A 21460-nucleotide genomic window follows, 5' to 3' on the forward strand; every position below is an offset into this window, starting at 1 on the left:
GGGAACTAACATGGATGCTAAACAAAATGCAATCTCAATGAAAACAGATAAAATGAATGCAAAGAAAGGGAAACACGAAGACTCCCCTGATCACTGCTCATCCTCGTCGTCCTTTGGTGGCACAAGCGGAAATGGCAGTGGTGGTGGATAGGCTGAGGTGTCGAGACCCATGTGCGAGTCCATACCACGACCAGACAATCCATCGATGTCATGTAAGAGTTTTTTACGGTGTTGCACTAATCTAGATGAACCGCAAAAGCACAGAACTCGTAAACTTTATCAATAATTTCTCGCCGTATGGGCTAAGGGGGTAGCGGTGGGAGGCTAGCTGCGGCTTCATCCTCGGCCATCTTTGGGAAGTCTAGAGCGCACTTACCCCGTTTCATCTTCTTCCACGAGTCTTCAATGGGCTTCATCGGTTGTAACAATTCATCATCCACATTGACGACGACCACGGCTCGCACACACAACTCTATAATGACAGTGGAGAAAAATAGGGCAATTTTGGAGCTGTGTATGGATTGCTGATTTTTGGAGAAGATTAATTGGCCCACATTTATCGGAAAACCCATCAACAATGCATAGACCAACGTGGCTCGGTCTTTCTGAACGTCACTGTTGTGGGACACCGGCATCAACAAACTTGGAAAGAAAAGCATACCACATCGCGGGCCTAAACAACAAATATTTTTCGAGAAAACAACTCAGAGTCTTCCAAATAGCCCCCGGGTAACCGACTGTTCGCATAATTAACTCAAAATCTGGTTGTTTATTAACTCCTCTAAAGCCGATTCATCAACCACATTGGTACCCAACAATTCATTCAAGGTGTCGGAATCAAAAGCGATTAACTTACCCTGAACCATAGCCATTCCATCAGTCCGCTCAGCCTCGTTGACATAAAATTTACGCACGATTGGAACCACCACAGCCTTGGGTGTAGCACAAAAAGATTCCCATCCTCTTTCCTCAATATCATGCAGCAGATGTAATGATCTAGCGGAGAAATCAAACCATGCACTTTGGCGTGTTCATACCGATTCCGGGCCTCGTCATTCACAAATTTCCCCCTATGATCAGACGACGAAGATAAAGAGGCATGTGTTACCTTAGATTTCTTGGGAGCCATGGAAGAATGTGGATGAGGGAGAGATGAACTAGCCACCACAAATGCCTTGCAAATTTTGAAAGGGGAACGGAGTCACCGACATGCTTGAGTGGTGAGGGAACGTAGGAAACGAGGAGTACCTCCAAATCGAGAGTGAAAAGTTGAGAATGAGGGCGAATAGTTGCATAAAAACGAATGGGAGGGGGGATTTGACGCGCAGAATGAGAGAAAGAAAGGAAAGAGACGACTTTATAATGTGGCGCGCTGGGGCGGTCGAATTATACAGCCCTAGCGCAAATCTCTCTGTCCCGAGATACCGGTGTGTTGCACTGGATCGGTCACAAAATACCACCCTAGCGCGAAGATCTTGGTCCCCAAAAGACCCGTGTGGCGTGCTGGGGCGGTCGAAATATACCGCCCTAGCGCGAGGTCCTTTGCTTCTGATCTCTCCAAATCTTTTAATTTTTTTAAAAATCAAGAAATACTAAATAAAAACAACCAAAATTTAATTTAAAACTCAACTAATTAAAAAAAAGAGTGGGAAGGGAAAAAGATTAGTTCTCAATTTATAGTCTAGAGCTAGATTGTGAAAAAAGATCGGTTACATTGCCCGAAAGCGCAACAGAAGTTTTAAAAATAATGTTTTCACAAGAAAAATCCGAGCACCACAAGATATTGTGTAGCAAATAACAAAAACACAAATTATATAGTGTGTGTTGGAATTTCTTTCCTATCAATCACAAGGATTGATGTTTTGGCTCCAACTAAGTTGTAAACAACTTAGCTTTTGAGAGTAGACAAGCTACAAGCTTTCAAAAGCACTCCTTGCTCAAATGGACTACTTCCTTCAAATTAGGTCCACCAACAAGGTAGATCCACTCTAATTTTGCACTCAAAAAATTAGAGTATTTTTCTTGGAGAAGTGTATACTTTCCTCAATAATTGAAGAAGAAAAAAATGGAGAAAAAATTGAGGACGTGCAGTGCCCAAAAATCAGTACACGTATAACCCATGCATTTATTTAAATTGTTAAATATTTTATTTAAGTTTAAAATGGTTTTAGTGATGCATGATTTATTTAAATTGCATTATTTTAATGTTTAAGTGATGAATGTTAAATTTTTTTTCAAGTTTCATATTTCAGGCGATTATTCGAGGCGAGATCGAGGAAAAGACCGGTGACGATCTTGGAAATTTAAAATGTGGTATTTTATTTTTAAGTTGAGGTCGGAGCACTTTAACTGTTTTATTAAGTTGTTAGTATTTTAAAGCCTAATTTAATTAGTAGGTGAGTTTTAGAATTTTAAAACTTTTAAAGTCTAGCACTTGTGTATCTCATTTTTTTTAATCAGGGGATTTCATAATTGAGGGGTTAAACTCTTAATTAGCATATTATTTGCATTTTGATTAGCATTTTAATTACCATTATTAATTCCTAATTAAGAAAATTTTAATCCCCTAATTAATCAAACACACACACTTACACACACTTGTACACGCTCAACACACACCACACACCACACATTTCTATATTTTCAGATTTTAAAAGAAAAGAAAACCTAGGGTTCTTCCTCTTACAGAAGCCGCCCCTCCCTCTGAATTTCCAGCAAGGTTTTGTTGTGTTTTCTTCAAAGAAAATAGTGTCACGTTCGTCCCGGATCAAGCCTCGCTTCCTTCCCGCTTCGGTATCGTCGTTACGGTATTTCAAATCATCAAAGGCACGTATATTCTGTTATTTCTGCATAGATCTCGTCATATTATGCGTTGTGTTGTTATTTATACGTAAAAATACATGTGTGATGCGTAGAAGTTTGAGCAATTATTTTAGTTCTCTTTTGAAACCATTTCAGATCTAAATTCACGTTTTTGCCGTCTTTATAAATACTGCGATTTTTCGGTCGCGTTTCGAAAAATCTTTCAACACGAAAATTGCTGCCCTATAAATTGAAAATGAAGTTGCAAACTCAGCTTGCGCATGACACATTTATAGTGTAGGAATCAACCCTTTGGATATGCTAAAAGTCCCTTTGAATCCCCAATGTTTGACCAACTTATATAAACCAATTTAAGGTGAATAGGATGCAAAAAACTGAGTGAGAAGGGGTTGTTCAGCTGCCCTTGGTTCTCCTATAAATACCCCATCTATACTTGAAGAAAAGAACACCAAAAATGCCACATATCAGAACATATGTTCATCATTACAAATGACATTATAATTTGATCTTGGATACTATGCAGATTTTATGCGAGAAGAGAGTAACTTCTATTCACTGCCCATAAACATACATACATACATACATACATATACATGTATTACATACATACATACATACATACATACATACATACATACATACATACATACATACATACATGTATATGAACTCTAAATCCAATCTTAACCATTCATAATTTAGAAACTATTTTATAAACGTCTTGACCAACTTTCGTCTCGATCAAACGGTTCAATATGTTGCAGATGCTTTTGAAATATGACTGATTTTCAAGCATGTGAAATTCCATAAAATTCAATATTCTCGAGCCATCTCGAGTAGCAACCAGATTCTTTGTTCAAGAAACACTCCAATGGTTGTTTCCTACTATTGTTTTTTTAAAAATAAAGGTAATCGGGCTTATATATATTCTTTAAAACGAGCAAGATTATATTTTAAAATTCGATCTTACACATAATACTTCGTGTTTTTTTTATATGTCTATACTTAGTTCATAACGAATGATTCGATTATTATTATTCAATTCTGAAAAGCACATTTAAGATTCGATTTCGAAATGGAAAGAATTTTATGAATTCGATAAATTGTGATATGACCCTCACACAATGAGAATAAAATTGTTATAATGCCCCTACATAGTATGATAAAACCATTATATGGCATCATCTTTTAGAGAATGGACATATAGGGACATATCTATAAACCATGAACGAAAATATGAATTTCAGTGCTTTATATACGATATGATATGTTTTTTAGCTATGTTTAAAATATGTCTGTTTTATGTCTTGACCCCTGTCTTGACATGTCCCGCAACAAGTCACTGCAAAAGTTTTGTTTCTACGAATATTGGCAAGTCAATTATGAAATTATGTTTCTATGAGTATTTAAAATTCACTTATGAAATTATGTACATATGTATATATGGAATAATTTATGAACTTATGTTTATATGTATACTTTGTTATTTGTGTAAATGATCGGCCCCCACTTGTTGAGTGTTTCTTAAAACACTCACCTCTCTTACTTACCTCCCAGATAAGACTGAGGAACAAATGAACGATGATGAGCAAGAGACGTTTTGAGCTGATAATTCAGTTCAAAATATTAAGATCAAGCACCTGCATAATTCTATTTTCATAATATTAGTTATTCGTTGTAATCCTATTCAGCGATTATGCCATGAACTATGGTTAATTTCTATAGAAAGACAATCATTCATTTATATAAAATATTGATGTTGGCTAAATGATCCAAATCACAGATGGCAATTACAGTTATGGTATGAGCTTACTGTTATACTAGTCAACCCAAGATCACGCAACACAAAAACTTTAATGCCCGAGAATTATAGAATTGATAAACTAAGATTATCAAGCTTCATTAACTAGAGACTCGGAAGATATGAGAATGCATGACATGCAATGAGGGAAGAAAAGACATGAGAAAATAGGGTTTGCAAGACCGCACCCGCGCCCAGAACAGGAGTGCACCCGCGGTCATGCAATGATGGATTTTTGCAAGAAAGGCCGAAGCCACACCGCACCCGCGGTGCAACCAAGACCGCACCCGCGGTTGAGTGGCAGAAAGTTGGGAGTTTTTGGAAATGGCCAGACCGCACCCGCGGTGCTAACAGGAGCGCACCCGCGGTGGGGTCACCGCACCCGCGGTACAATACATGACCGCACCCGCGGTCATGCGTGTCGCATGAAAAATGATGCCACGTTTTAGCTTTTGCATGCAGTATATATATAGATGAAGGACACGTTTTTCCTTCAAAAACTTCAGAAACAGGTCGAGGCTTTTGGAGAGAATATCCTTACGCCTTTTAGATTCGCGATTGTGGAAAATCCGTCTATCAGAATTCAAATCCGACTTCAGTTCTGTGTTCCTCTTGAGAAGAGCTACACAAGGACGTAAGTTTTGTTACGTTTTGAGATGTTTTGGAAACATGATGTTGCTAGAATTGCATGTGATTCAGATATGGCGTGTCTGCTACCGTAGATATTGTAGAATTGAAGTCAGATTAAAGAACAGATTGTTTCTGTAATTGTTATGATTTTTGAAAGATATTGACTGAGATTTTGATATCAGAATTGTGTATTACTGATTTTGAATATACCGATATTCAGATTATGAGTTCTGTTATTATTTATGTGATGTTCAGATTGACGGGGTTATTCAGATTGTATTGTTATGCCGTCGAAACATCAGTTGATTTATATTGATCAGATTCAGTATTGATTGAGATTGATCAGACTCTGTAATTATCCATATTGTATTGTTATGTTGATGATATGACTCAGATTGTATCTTGTTCAGACATTGATCAGATTGTATATTGAATTGAGTATTGATCAGAACAGATTGTATATTGAGTTATTCATTGATACTCTGTATTCGATATTGTCTTTTCAGATTGAGATGGACAGAGTTGAATACAGATCATCGTCTTCGTCAGACCGGGACGACAAAGGTATAATTCATGTGATATTCGGAAAGACACAACTCAAATAGATCCTATTTGAGTTTCCCAATAAAATCACATACTAGATTATTGTTATATTCTGATCTGAATATGCTTTGTTTATATGCTGATATGCTACTGCTCTGTTTATAGATTTATATACATTGCATTTGAGATAGGAGAGTCATTGACAGCCATTGTCACATATCTAGATGTTCGGTGTATCTCAGCTTAGGAGCAGCCCTGACTCCTATTTCAGTCGTTGATACAGCTCAGACCGAAGTCTAGGAATAAGACGTACAGTCACCCCGAGTGGGAGGGTAGGTGACAGCCATTGACGTCTTATTCACACCGGGATCCCTAGAGTTATAGTTGAGTCGAGTCTAGACATGATTTGACTAGAACTGCATGTGTTTAGAGATGTGGTTTCATAGAATATGAAACCCATGTTTATTGCTTTCAGTATGATAGCATGTTTATATAATTTGTTTTAAATTGCATGTCTATCTGAAAGGAGTTGCATGCTTATTGTGATTTGATTTCATACATTATCAAATCTATTACTTTGAATATGTTCATGATAGCATGTTTTATGATTTAGATTGTTTATATACATGCTTATCATGTTTTATACTGGGATTTATTCTCACTAGAGTTATCTGGCTGTTGTCTTGTTTTGTATGTGTGCATGATAACAGGTGGGACTGGATCGGGGTCAAGAGGATGAGGAGAGAAGAAGAGTTAGCGTGGTGATTCCGAACTTACTGTAGATTTGGTTTATTACTTGAACTTAGTAACTGAACCTTAGACTTAGATTGTACAGTATTGTACTTTATACTGAAATGTATTTTATACTGAGATGTATATTATTTAGATTCCATTACCTTCCGCATTTACATTTTAAAAAGAAAAATTTTTAGACCCTGTTTATCAGAACTGATAATTAAATCCCAACGACGATTAAGAAGATGATTAGCATCCGGGTCCCCACAACAGGTGGTATCAGAGCGAGAGATACTTTAGATTAAGATAGTCAGAACTGATAGATCCTTTAGACTGAGTTAGATTGAGATATAAGAGAATGAGCGGGGTAGATGAATTTTCTTTCCTTGCATGTGTGTGCTAGCATGAGAGTGATTTAATGTTGATTGACATTATGTGCTGGCATGAGACTATGTGTTACTGCTTTAAGATACATGTTTACCTGATTATGTGATTGGAATTGGTATTATGTATTCTTACATATGAATCAGATCAGATTCATGATCAGCAGTAAGATGATCATGATCAGAAAAAGATTGGTACAGATTTGTAGTACGAGATGACTAATGTGTTTGGTAATCAGATGTACCGCCCAGAAGAATTCCAGAAAGAGGCAGTACTTCATATGATCAGACAGGTAGGTCAGAACCTCAGATAGACGTGTCAGAAATTCAGATGGAAACACAGTTACAGAGGTTCTAGTTGTTTCAGCCGCCGGTTCTGACGGGATCTGAGACGTCAGCAGATTGTGAGAAGTGGCTTGAGGAGACAGAAATGTTATTTGAATTCCTAGATTTCACAGATGAGTGTAGAATTAGGCTTATTGAGAACCAGTTGCACGAGACTGCAAGAAGATGGTGGTTACTAACCAAAAGAGCTCTAGAACAGAATCGTTCAGTGATTTCGTGGAACATTTTCAAGGTTGAATTTTATCAAAGATTTTTCCCCGTAGCATATAGAGAGGACAGAAGTGCAGAGTTCACGAACCTAAGACAAGGACAGATGAGTATCGATGAGTATTTGGCACAATTCTTCACCTTGTTACGTTTTGCCCCTCTCATGGCTATAAACGATTATGCTATATCTAGTCAGTTCATTCAGGGATTAAATCCAGAAATACGTACATTGGTAAATGTGAAGCAATCGAGTAGTTTTGCTGATACCTTGAACAGGGCCAAAAGAGCAGAAACGGTTCTGATAGGACAACAGGGAGTCTCGTATGATTTTCCAACATCAAATCCACAGCAAATGCCTTCTAGAGTTGAGATTGGCAGCAGCAGTGATAGGAAGAAAGAACCATTGAAGATTCAAAAGAAACAGTTCAAGAAGTTAGGAAGTGATTCCTCTAGTTCTAGCAGTCCTAGTCCGAGCTATACCGGAGTGTATTGTAGGACGTGTGGAGGGCGACATTCCACAGAACAATGTCAAGGAGTGCTTGGTAAATGCAACGTTTGTAAACAAACGGGACACTTTGCCAAGGTTTGTCCCCAGAAGGGTTCTCGAAGATGTTAGAGGGCAGAGTCATTGGTGATAATGACTGAAGAACAGACTCAGAATTCACAACAGGTACTATTTCTTGTATGATTATATGCATAGGTATTGATATGTACTAATGCATTATTTATGAGTATCTGTGATTGAGTAGCATGGAGATATGCTATATCTGTTGGATCTGTGTATACTGTAGTATTGATTCCTTGGTTGTTGAGGAATATGTTGATATCAGAAATTTCTGTGACATATGATATACTACGGTTGGATAAGAATGAGGTTGAACTAGATTGTGAGGTACTTGTGTTATATGATTCTGATTGCATTATTGACATTTATATACTGAACAAGTACAGAAATATTGTAGAAATTGTTCCAGCAATGGTAATACCCAGACCATATCTGGATGATAAACGGAAATTTTCCGGTAAGGATTTTAGATCTAGAATTCCTTTAATACTTGTACTGTTTATGACTCGATTATTACAGAAAGGAACAGATGGCATCCTTATGTATTCAATAGATCCATTGAAATCGAGTCTACCAGTGACAGAGTTGCTAGTAATATAATAGTTGACTGGTGTTTGCCTAAATAAGATTTCAGATGTGTTTGATATCAGCAAGGTAGATTTCAAAATTGAATCAATACCGAGTATTGCTGGTATATTAGAACGTAGTACAGAATGACTTGACAGAATTGATATAATTGACAGATAAAAGAACATTGGCTGAGAATTACAGTGGATTGAGTATTCTCTTGAAGACCTTTCTGTTCTGTTTCTAAATTGATAGATTTTATGTTCAGAGGTATTCTGAAGATTATGCTTGGTATATCTATGATTTATTGATATATTGCAGTATTGGATTGATTATATTGAATAATTGAAGATTGTGTTAAATATTCAGAGAACTATGATCATTGTATACAGAAATGGATCAGGTATGAATCCAGTATGCAGTTATTGATACAATGTTTATTCAGAATATATATAGTATCTGAAGATCGGTTGATTTAGACAGTTAAGACAGAAAGATCAAGAATTCCAGAAATGTCAGAAATTTATTACCTGCAGATTATCTTATTCTGATTAATTATTCTCTTATTGTTATATCTCTGCTGATTATTGTTATTGTTCTACATCAGTATTTGCGCGATATCTTATATTGTTGGGAGCATATGTTAATTGCAGATGAGATATAGCAGTTGATATGGGCAGTATGAGGATTGGTCAGATAGCCAGAATTTACAGTTGCTTGATTTTGTTATTTTATGAGTTTTCTTAAACTCACTAGATCTGTATAGGTTCTTTCTATTCTGAATCTGATGTAAGATTACTGTTATTGTGAATCAGTGTTGGTACAGTTTATTGTAACCAGTTGAGTGTACAACAGTTCAGGAATCAGAGGGTTCAGAATTGTATTTTGCTAATCAGAACAGAACATCAATCAGAATTAACAGATATGTGATTTTGTGTTGGAGGGGACTGATTATTTTATGATATCGAACATGTTTCAGAATTGTTTACAGATTTTGATATTGATAGTCAGAGCCGAATACCAGGTAGGTATTTCTTTCTTAATTTATGTCATTAACTGAGTGTTTATACAGAATGGTTCGAATCTGAATTCACAGATAACGTCAGAACCGAACAGTTATGGATTCAGTTTTCATTCAGATAGTTGAGAATGTATGATATTCGAACAGACAGTCGTGATATAAACCGTCAGATCAGTTATAACAGAATTGTGTTGGCAGAAATTGTACTGATATGTTTAAATCGCTAAAAAAAGACAGAAAGATAGAAATCAGAAGATTTATTACAGGATTGTATAGTTCTAAATAGAAATGGGAGTACATTTCTATAGCCTTGGTAATGAACTTACCGTTATTTGTACAGATTGTGTAATATGATATGGTTCAGATTGACAGATTGTTCAATCTATATCTAATAGTTTGTACCCGATAACGTACAAACATGACTAAATGACACAGATCGGTGTCAGAAAATTGGTCAGAAAGATCAGAATGCCATAGTAGATTATGTCAGATTGTGATTTTGTTTGAGTTTGTACTCGTGATAGAATATATCGTGAACTCTTTCTTAGATTGTTTCACAGATTGAAAGACAGTCAGAGTGTATTATTCAGATATTGGAAGATATTGGTAGAGCTTTAGTACTGGATGTTAGTACTAGTTGATATAGATTATTGTCATTCTGTGACTTACTGTATGACAATAGCTATCAAGATAGTTCAAAATGGACAGATTTACGAAATCCACGTCGGAGGATGACGATTGGTATTTGAAGCTAAAGATTGTATATGTCCTTGATTGGGATAAACAGATTGGATAACACTATTGGCATTGGGTTGTTATGAACTGTGACTGGTTTATACGGATGTTGTATAACCAACATGGCAAGATTGATTTTGTCAGAGTTAATTTAAGAAGTATTATGATAGCATACTTCATGAATTCGTATTCCAGATGGGGATCAGGGAGTTGAGTTTTGATTTAAACTCTAGTATACATTTCTTCTCGTATATCTCTAAATTGATTGTTTATGAGTTCGAGGACAAACTCAGATCTAAGAGGGGGAGAAATGTAATGCCCGAGAATTATAGAATTGATAAACTAAGATTATCAAGCTTCATTAACTAGAGACTCGGAAGATATGAGAATGCATGACATGCAATGAGGGAAGAAAAGACATGAGAAAATAGGGTCTGCAAGACCGCACCCGCGCCTAGAACAGGAGTGCACCCGCGGTCATGCAATGATGGATTTTTGCAAGAAAGGCCGAAGCCACACCGCACCCGCGGTGCAACCAAGACCGCACCCGCGGTTGAGTGGCAGAAAGTTGGGAGTTTTTGGAAATGGCCAGACCGCACCCGCGGTGCTAACAGGAGCGCACCCGCGGTGGGGTCACCGCACCCGCGGTACAATACATGACCGCACCCGCGGTCATGCGTGTCGCATGAAAAATGATGCCACGTTTTAGCTTTTGCATGCAGTATATATAGATGAAGGACACGTTTTTCCTTCAAAAACTTCAGAAACAGGTCGAGGCTTTTGGAGAGAATATCCTTACGCCTTTTAGATTCGCGATTGTGGAAAATCCGTCTATCAGAATTCAAATCCGACTTCAGTTCTGTGTTCCTCTTGAGAAGAGCTACACAAGGACGTAAGTTTTGTTACGTTTTGAGATGTTTTGGAAACATGATGTTGCTAGAATTGCATGTGATTCAGATATGGCGTGTCTGCTACCGTAGATATTGTAGAATTGAAGTCAGATTAAAGAACAGATTGTTTCTGTAATTGTTATGATTTTTGAAAGATATTGACTGAGATTTTGATATCAGAATTGTGTATTACTGATTTTGAATATACCGATATTCAGATTATGAGTTCTGTTATTATTTATGTGATGTTCAGATTGACGGGGTTATTCAGATTGTATTGTTATGCCGTCGAAACATCAGTTGATTTATAATGATCAGATTCAGTATTGATTGAGATTGATCAGACTCTGTAATTATCCAGATTGTATTGTTATGTTGATGATATGACTCAGATTGTATCTTGTTCAGACATTGATCAGATTGTATATTGAATTGAGTATTGATCAGAACAGATTGTATATTGAGTTATTCATTGATACTATGTATTCGATATTGTCTTTTCAGATTGAGATGGACAGAGTTGAATACAGATCATCGTCTTCGTCTGACCGGGACGACAAAGGTATAATTCATGTGATATTCGGAAAGACACAACTCAAATAGATCCTATTTGAGTTTCCCAATAAAATCACATACTAGATTATTGTTATATTCTGATCTGAATATGATTTGTTTATATGCTGATATGCTACTGCTCTGTTTATAGATTTATATACATTGCATTTGAGATAGGAGAGTCGTTGACAGCCATTGTCATATATCTAGATGTTCGGTGTATCTCAGCTTAGGAGCAGCCCTGATTCCTATTGCAGTCGTTGATACAGCTCAGACCGAAGTCTAGGAATAAGACGTACAGTCACCCCGAGTGGGAGGGTAGGTGACAGCCATTGACGTCTTATTCACACCGGGATCCCTAGAGTTATAGTTGAGTCGAGTCTAGACATGATTTGACTAGAACTGCATGTGTTTAGAGATATGGTTTCATAGAATATGAAACCCATATTTATTGCTTTCAGTATGATAGCATGTTTATATGATTTGATTTAAATTGCATGTCTATCTGACAGGAGTTGCATGCTTATTGTGATTTGATTTCATAGATTATGAAATCTATTACTTTGAATATGTTCATGATAGCATGTTTTATGATTTAGATTGTTTATATACATGCTTACCATGTTTTATACTGGGATTTATTCTCACCAGAGTTATCTAGCTGTTGTCTTGTTTTGTATGTGTGCATGACAACAGGTGGGGCTGGATCGGGGTCAAGAGGATGAGGAGAGAAGAAGAGTTAGCGTGGTGATTCCGGACTTACTGTAGATTTGGTTTATTACTTGAACTTAGTAATTGAACCTTAGACTTAGATTGTACAGTATTGTACTTTATAATGAAATGTATTTTATACTGAGATGTATATTATTTAGATTCCATTACCTTCTGCATTTACATTTTAAAAAGAAAAATTTTTAGACCCTGTTTATCAGAACTGATAATTAAATCCCAACGACGATTAAGAAGATGATTAGCATCCGGGTCCCCACAAAAACGAAAGTATATTGAACGAAAAACGAATTACGTGGTTCGGTCCTAAAACGACCTACATCTACAGGAGAAAGCTGACCAGCTCTTATATTCAATCACTAGAAAGTATTTTGGAATTAGAAATACATGAGAGAAACATAATACTCAAGAGTTTACAATCAAGACTACTTCTCTTTGATCTATTGTCCTCTCGAGATGATACCTCACTAGACCTTGGTAACCTTTCTATCTTTTTCAATTGAATCTCTCTTGTATTTCGCAATGTGAAGATCTTAGAATATATAAAAATATAGAGGTCATGATCCCTTGTCCAGAGACACGGCTTAGCCAATGACTCCTTCAAGCGTTTCTTTTGCTCACCTCAAGGATAACAGAATATAACCGTTGCAACCAACTCAATGGCTTGTGGCACCCACTGACTTCTTGGTCCATCCTTCTCACTAGTAGAAAAATCGGATTTTATTTCGGCAGGCTTTACTTCGACAATAATAAATTACGAAGTAATTCATTACCAATAACTTCAGTAATAACACAAGCGAAGTAAAATAATGTATTTTACTTCGGATGTTTAAAAACACGGGCTTCACTATATTTTTTTATTATATTTTACTTCGGTATATCAGTGTTGATGAAGTAAAAAATAAGAAAAATAAGTTCATGGTGAAGTAATAAGATGAACCGCGCATATTAACAAAGGAACTAAACTATACTGAACATTTAGCGATGATTAAATTAATCCGCGACGGTTTTTAAAACCGTCGCTATTAGCGACAGCTTTTTAAAACACCGTCGCTGATTTATATCGATTATATCACATATACGAGCTCATTATATCGATTATATCACATATCCTTTAGCGACGGCTACTGAGACTTTGTTTCAAAGAGATCTCAGTTGGAAATGCCACCCCAGTATGGTTAGAGTTGGGCCCTTTTTTTCTGTAGTGTGTTTTGGCGTGTTATTTTGAGAAAAAAGATGTTGATATTTTTTTCTCATTATCCGAACATTAGTTTTCTTCGCGTGGCTTGGAACACAGATGGTTACTGAGATGGTCATATTTCTTTTTTTTTGTTAGTGTTAAGACTTCAGAAGATGATCACGACCCTTATATGCCACACGATAATACAATCAAGAAGTATAGTTCATCACACAACACAACACAAGAGATTACGTGGTTCGGTCAATCGACCTACATCCACGGGAGAAACCAACCGAGATTTTATTGATAGCACTTGAATGTAAAAGATATGAGAGTCCGTCTCTTGAAGCGATAACTCTCTTCCTATCACTCAAGAATATACACTCTCTTCTCTATCTTTTTCTACACTCGTGTGTTCCTATCGAAGTTCTAAGCAAAAGAATGAATCTATCCTGCTGTGAATTCCAGTCACCCTTTTATATGTGAAGCTTCTGCCTCTGTTAGATTCTCGATCAGTCCTTGAGCTGGCCAACCGCTCCTCAACCGTCTCCTAACTTCCAGTAGCTGCACATACACATCAACAAGTGTTTTGGTGACACATGCATTCGTCAATCTTTACCTTGTCATCAAAACATAAACTTTCCCGGTTGTTCCTCCTTAATCTCCCGAAGGAGAGATTATCTTCTTTCTGTTAAGTTTACCAAGTCAAGGCATTGCCTAAACTTGGTTAGTGGCAAGGCTTTTGTTAGCATATCTGCAGGATTATCATCTGTAGATATCTTCTGAATTTCAACATCCCCCTTTGATATTATATCTCTCACAAAATGTAACTTGACATCAATGTGCTTACACCTTTCATGAAACACTTGATGTTTTGTAAGATGTATGGCACTTTGACTGTCACAATTCACCACTACCTGTTCTTGCTTTATACCAAACTCTGCCACTATACCTTTGAGCCATATTGCTTCCTTAATAGCTTCTGTAAGAGCTATATATTCCGCTTCTGTAGTTGACAAAGCAACCACTGATTGTAGAGAGGCTTTCCAACTGATGGAAGTTCCAAATAGAGTGAAGATATACCCTGTTAATGACTTCCTCGTATCCAGGTTCCCTACAAAATCTGAGTCCATAAAACCTTCCAGTGGTTGGTCTGATTGTTCTTGTTTTTAAACATCAGACCCAGTTTGACAGTTCCCTTTAAGTATCTCATGACCCACTTCAGTCCTTCCCAATGCATCTTCCCTGGATTAGCCATGTACCTCGGTATTAGACTTATAGCATGTGAAAGATTTGGGCGAGTGCACACCATTCCATACATTATGCACCCTACACCATTTTCATAAGGTACACTTCTCATTATGCGATGTTCTTCTTCATTTTCAAGAGATTGATTCCCTGATAGCTTGAAGTGTTTCCCTATTGGTGTAGAGACTTGTTTGGATTTGTGCATTCTAAACCTTTCCAATACCTTACTGAAATAGCTAGCTTGACTGAGAAACAAGACTTTCTCTCCTCTGTTCCTTAATATCTCCATACCCAGAATTCTTTTGGCTTCCCCCAACTCCTTCATGTCAAACTCTGAATTCAAAAGCTTCTTGAGGACTTGGAGTTCCTTGGTGTTGGTGCTAGCAATCAGCATGTCATCAACGCATAGCAATAAGAAGGTAGTTGCTGTATCATTTAATCTTTTCATGTAGACGCAGCTATCAAAGGAACTTCTAATGAAGTTTATTCTTATCATAAAATCATCAAATCTTTTATACCACTGTCGAGGGCTTTCTGTTAGTCCATAAAGAGATTTTCTTAGCAAGCACACTTTATTGATGTTCCTTGCGCTTCAATGAAACCCTGAGGTTGTTCCATAAATATGGTTTCCTCAAGATCACCATGTAGAAAAGCAGTTTTTACATCAAGCTGCTCAAGTTCAAGATCAAACTGAGCTATTAATGCCAACATCAACCTTATAGACGTGTGTTTAACAACTGGTGAGAAGATCTCATTAAAATCAACACCTTCGACTTGAGTAAAGCCTTTGGCGACTAATCTCGCCTTAAACTTTGGCATTTTTTCTTCGTTGTTGGTTTCCTTAATCTTATAGACCCATTTGCATCCCACCACCTTATATCCCTGCGGTTTACATACTAGCTCCCAAGTCTTATTTTTCATTAATGAGTCACCATTCATGCTTGAATTTCCTACTTACGGCCTCGTGATAGTTAGCAGGTTCAGAAAGTTCCACGCTTTCAGCTGTAACTAGTGCATAAGATACCATATCAGCTTGTGCATACCTTTGTGGTGGTTTTATAGTCCTTCTTTCTCTGTCTCTTTTCAGCATGTAAGTACTGGCATCCTCATTCCAGAGTGTTGTCTTATCAGACCCCTCAATTTCGTTTGTGGCTTTTGTCATACCCTCATCATTGTGATCGGGAGGTTCTTCTGAATCCTTCACCTCAATTTGTGAGATGGTATCTTGAATATGACTTTGCTCATGGGTGTCCAACATCAGTCCATATCCCATTTTTTATTCTTAAAATGTGATATCCCTAGTGTTAAAACATCTTGGTTCAGTAGCTTCAAGATTCCATACTTTGTATCCTTTGATACCATCAGGATATCCTATGAAGATACACCTTAAGGCCCTTGGTTCAAGTTTATCTTGCTTTATATGAGCATAAGCAAGGCAACCAAAGACTCTTAAGTTCGAGTAATCTGATGGAGAACCACTCCAAAGTTCCATCGGAGTTTTGTAGCTCAATGCTGAGGACGGGCATCTAATAATCAAGTATGCTGCTGTTACCACTGCCTCCCCCCAAAAAGATTTTGGCAGTTTTGCATTTAAAAGCATGCATCTTACTCTTTCCAGCAATGTTCGGTTCATCCTCTCGGCTGTCCCGTTTTGTTGTGGTGTCCCCGGGACTGTCCATGCCTTGTAATTCCCTTAGCCTTTCATAGTTGGTTGAACTTATCTGAGAGGTATTCAAGACCATTATCTGTCCTTAGATTTTTCACTCTTTTGTTCATCTTGGTTTCCATCAACTGCAGCCACTCCTTGAATTTTTGATAAGCTTCACCTTTGGATTTCAAAACATATACCAAAGTCTTCTTGAGTAGTCATCTATTATGCTTATAAAGTACCTTCCTCCTCCATGCATACTCAAAAGGACCACTGGTTGAGTGCTTTCCAGTCTCAAACTGAACCCTTTTTTATTTTCCAAGTATGCAATATTCACAAGAGTCTAAAGTTTGGATTGAATCCCCACAGAGAAGATTTTGCTTGGATAATTCATTCAATCCTCTTAGACCCACGTGACCAAGCCTCATATGCCACAATTCTGTTACATCTTCATTTCTTTGGACAACTGATGAAGATCCTATGACTGTATTTCCTTATAGAATGTACAATGAGTTTCTCTTGATTGCCTTCATTACAACTAGTTGTCCTTTTGAGACTTTAATAGTTCCCGCATCAGATTTGAAGGAGTATCCTTGTGATTCAAGAGTCCCTAAAGATATTAGGTTTCTCTTAAGTTCTGGCACAAACCTTACTTGCTGTAGAATTCTATCCACCCCATTATACATCCTCACTCTTATGGACCCGATCCTTTTTACCTTGCAAGACTTGTTATTTCCCAAAAGGACCATGCCCTCCTCTGAGTCATTAAGATGTTCAAACCATGACTTTGTGGGGCACATATGAAATGAACAACCGGAGTCCAGGATCCATTCATTCTCTGACTCTTGATTTGTGACAGCAAGTGCTTCTGCTTCTTGGTAGTTGTTTAACACCACTGCTGCCTCTCCTTCCCCCTTTGGTTTATCATATGAACTATACTTTCTTTCAGGGAAATTTCTCTTGAAATGTCCTTCTTTATGGCAGTGGTAGCACTTGTATTTTGTTTGACTTTTAGATCTTGATCTGTTCTTTGGATTAGGCTTGTAATTACGCCTTTCTGGTCTTCCCCTGACAGAGATTCCTTCACCTTGAATCTCCTCATTGAGGAGTTTCCTCTGAAGTTCCTTGGCATTTAAGGCAGCTTGAACTTCTTCCAGTGTGATTGATGACTCTCTTCCATACAGCATTGTATCCTTGAAGTTCTCAAAATTCTTTGGCAAGGCATTCAATAAGATCAGTGCCTTGTCTTCATCTTCTAGTTTAACTTCAAGGTTTTCGAGATCATCAAGGATCTTGGTGAACTCGTCGATTTGATCTCCAAGATTCTTGTCGTCCCTGATCTTGAAAGATTAGAGTCTTTGTTTCATATACAAGCGATTTGCTAGGGATTTTGTCATGTATAACTTCTCCAGTTTCAACCACATAGCGGCAGCGGTCCCTTATATGCCACACGATAATACAATCAAGAAGTATAATTCATCACACAACACAACACAAGAGATTACGTGGTTCGGTCAATCGACCTACGTCCACGGGAGAAACCAACCGAGATTTTATTGATAGCATATACTTGAATGTACAAGATATGAGAGTCCATCTCTTGAAGCGATAACTCTCTTCCTATCACTCAAGAATATACACTCTCCTCTCTATCTTTGTCTACACTCGTGTGTTCCTATCGAAGTTCTAAGCAAAAGAATGAATCTATCCTGCTGTGAATTCCAGTCACCCTTATATATGTGAAGCTTCTGCCTCTGTTAGATTCTCGATCAGTCCTTGAGCTAGCCAACCGCTCCTCAACCGTCTCCTAACTTCCAGTAGCTGCACATACACATCAACAAGTGTTTTGGTGACACATGCATTCATCAGTTAGAATACTTTGCCATTGTGTGAGTTTGCATTCCGTGCAGGTACAACATGGTTGAACAAGGTCTTGTCAAGGAGCCCGTGTTCTCATTTTGGCTTAACCGTAATCCGGAGAAAGAAGAGGGGGGTGAACTTGTTTTTGGTGGAGTTGATCCTAATCATTACAAGGGTAATCACACATACGTTCCAATGACCCGAAAAGGCTATTGGCAGGTTGGTTGTCAAGATACAAAGGATATGGTTTGATTAATATAGTTCTTTCTTTAATACTTAATTTTCTGTTTACAGTTTGACATGGGTGATGTTCTCATTGATGGTGAAGAGAGTGGTATGTATGCTGCAATGCTTCATGATGTATCATTTACTGTAATTAGAAAGATATAATGAATCAAGAATATGCTTTCTGTTAGTCTGTAAGATGGTTTTCATTCAGAATTTTCTAATAATATGCACTGTGATGAATTAGCTTTGCACCTCTGTATTCTTAGGTTACTGCAATGGTGGATGTTCAGCTGTCGCAGACTCTGGAACTTCTCTCTTAGTAGGTCCAACTGTATGTGCTGGCTCCACCCTACCAAACCAAGTCTTCAATTAACTTCAATTAACTTATCATATTAGTGATATGGGAGGGGAGTGGTTTTTCGGTTTTTGTAACCTACTGTTCTCGCTCATAGTGTTTTGTGATTATTTCTTGTATGTCTGTAGACGGTGGTTGCGATGATTAATCATGCTATTGGTGCTGCTGGAATTGTCAGCCAAGAATGCAAGGCTGTGGTCGAACAATATGGGCAGATAATTATGGATTTACTAATTTCAGAGGTAGTTTACTATGTTAAGTTTACCTTCTTAAAGGTTTCAGGTGGCTCCTGTTTGTCTTTTCTGAACCTGGTATTCCACATGACCTTAGGCACAACCAAAGAAGATTTGTTCCCAAGTTGGTCTATGCACTTTTGATGGACGTCATGGTGTTAGGTTTGTCCCTTTCACTTTTCCTCACACCGGTTTTAATGTGTCCTTAATGATTAGTTTTGTGAATGTTAGATTTCCATTCATGATTCTTTTTTTTTTTGTGCTTGATTCCTGCACATAGTGCGGGCATTGAGAGTGTAGTAGATGAGAAAAATGGTGTATCATCTGGTTTGCATGATGCTATGTGTTCTGCATGTGAAACGGCTGTTGTTTGGATGCAAAATCAACTGAGGCAGAATCAGACACAAGATCGCATCTTGAACTATGACAATGAGGTAAACTTTAGTGTTTTTGGGATGAAAGTTTTTTGTTTTGATATTAGACTGGTTGACACATAAAACTGATGAAATTTCAGCTCTGTGAACGGCTTCCAAGTCCAATGGGAGAATCCTCTGTTGAGTGTGGAAGAGATATTGGTTCCCTCATAACGGAATGAACTCGAGACTTTTGTAGGGAATACAACAATAAATAATGATTTATTAGGTGTACAGAACAGAGATGATATTTTCCCATTTTTCGTCGTTTTGCAAGAGATATTTGTGACAAAAAGCTCCAATTTTGTGAGAGTAAATCTGAATCGGTCCACTTTTTAGTGGTTTTTCCTCGGATATATAAACACCCGAGTAGATTGAATCTGCTCTCACTCCTTCATTTTGCTTCACACATAGCGAGGCGTTCCTCTCAGTTATAATCACAGGCTAAGGTTTGTGTTTCTTTTTCCTCTTTCTTCTGTATTTTGACGATCCGGCTTAGAAATCATGGTTTAAAAGGTTGTAAATTTCAGTTTCTTGATAACTCTTGGATATACTTTTGGTTTTGTGGATACATTTTTTGGATTACTTGTGAATTGATGAATATGTAATTATGGATTCGTGGATATTAATAATTTTTAGATGGATAATTTATGAGTTTAATTATATTAGTTTATTAAGTCATATATTGCGAAGTCTTTTTTTAACAATTACTTCATCAAAATAAAAAAAATGAAGTGTAACAGGTAAATTATTTCGTTGTTATTTGCAAATATTGAAGTAATATAATATTAAATACTTCGTCTATAAGAAATCAGACGAAGTGATAGAATTAATTTACTTCAACATTGTTCTGTAAAAGCGAAGTTGTTTTGCGCAATTACTTAATCAAAATACAAATTATTGAAGTCTTTTGAACCACTTACTTCGTCACTAAATGTAAATTGTGAGGTAACATAATATAAAATACTTCAACAAATAGGATAAATGCTGAAGTTATAGATTGTATTTACTTCCACAAATAGGATAAATTGTGAAGTTGTTTGTGTCTATTGCCTCATCAAAATACAAAACTACAAAGTCTTTCAGATGAATTACTTCGTCGATTATTTTAAATAATGAAGTAAACTATTATAAACTACTTCGGTAAATAATAATTAAGACGAATTTATATATAATATATTACTTCATTATTTACAATAATCGATGAAGTAAAACACATTTCTTACTTCGGCACCGGTCCAATTCTGGACCGGTTTTTCTTCGAAAACCGGCCAAAGACTTCAGTATTTCAATCATACAACTTCGGTTATTATGCGAAGTAAAAGGTACATCTATTACTTCACGTCCATATACTACGGCAATTAACTACCTTATTACTTCATTGAATACGCAAAGTAAAAAGCGATTTTTCTACTAGTAACTAGTACCCTTAGGTATCTCATGATCCATTTCAAGGCTTCCCAATGTGTGCTCCTAGGATTTGACATGAATCTTGAGACACACTCATGGCATATGACAGATCTGGTCTAGTACAGATCTTCCCATACATCAAGCTCCCCACCCCACTTGCATAAGGAACCTTTTCCATTGGGTTCTTTTCAGAATCCTCTGCTGGAGACTGATCACTTGACAGTTTGTAATGTTGTCCCAATGGGGTAGTAACTTCCTTGGATTCATGCATCCTGAACTGTTGGAGTACCTTCTTGATATATCCGCTTTGATTGAGAAATAATGTTCCCCTTTTTCGATCTCTATTTATTTCCATT

The 21460-nt window shown here is 37.1% G+C and overlaps 1 protein-coding gene across 1 annotated transcript; it reads left to right on the top strand.

Moving 5' to 3' along the window:
• The first annotated feature begins 4606 nt into the window (after positions 1 to 4606).
• On the top strand, positions 4607 to 19876 carry LOC140817990 (aspartic proteinase-like). Its single transcript, XM_073177786.1, has 9 exons — positions 4607 to 4624; positions 13648 to 13706; positions 18516 to 18684; positions 18760 to 18799; positions 18960 to 19024; positions 19177 to 19290; positions 19379 to 19443; positions 19562 to 19715; positions 19796 to 19876. The coding sequence occupies exons 1-9, from the start codon at positions 4607 to 4609 to the stop codon at positions 19874 to 19876; spliced, it is 765 nt and encodes a 254-aa protein (XP_073033887.1).
• The last annotated feature ends 1584 nt before the right edge of the window (positions 19877 to 21460 follow it).

The sequence above is a fragment of the Primulina eburnea genome, chromosome 17 (assembly GCF_022965805.1).
Source record: "Primulina eburnea isolate SZY01 chromosome 17, ASM2296580v1, whole genome shotgun sequence".
Classification (NCBI taxonomy): Eukaryota; Viridiplantae; Streptophyta; class Magnoliopsida; order Lamiales; family Gesneriaceae; genus Primulina; species Primulina eburnea.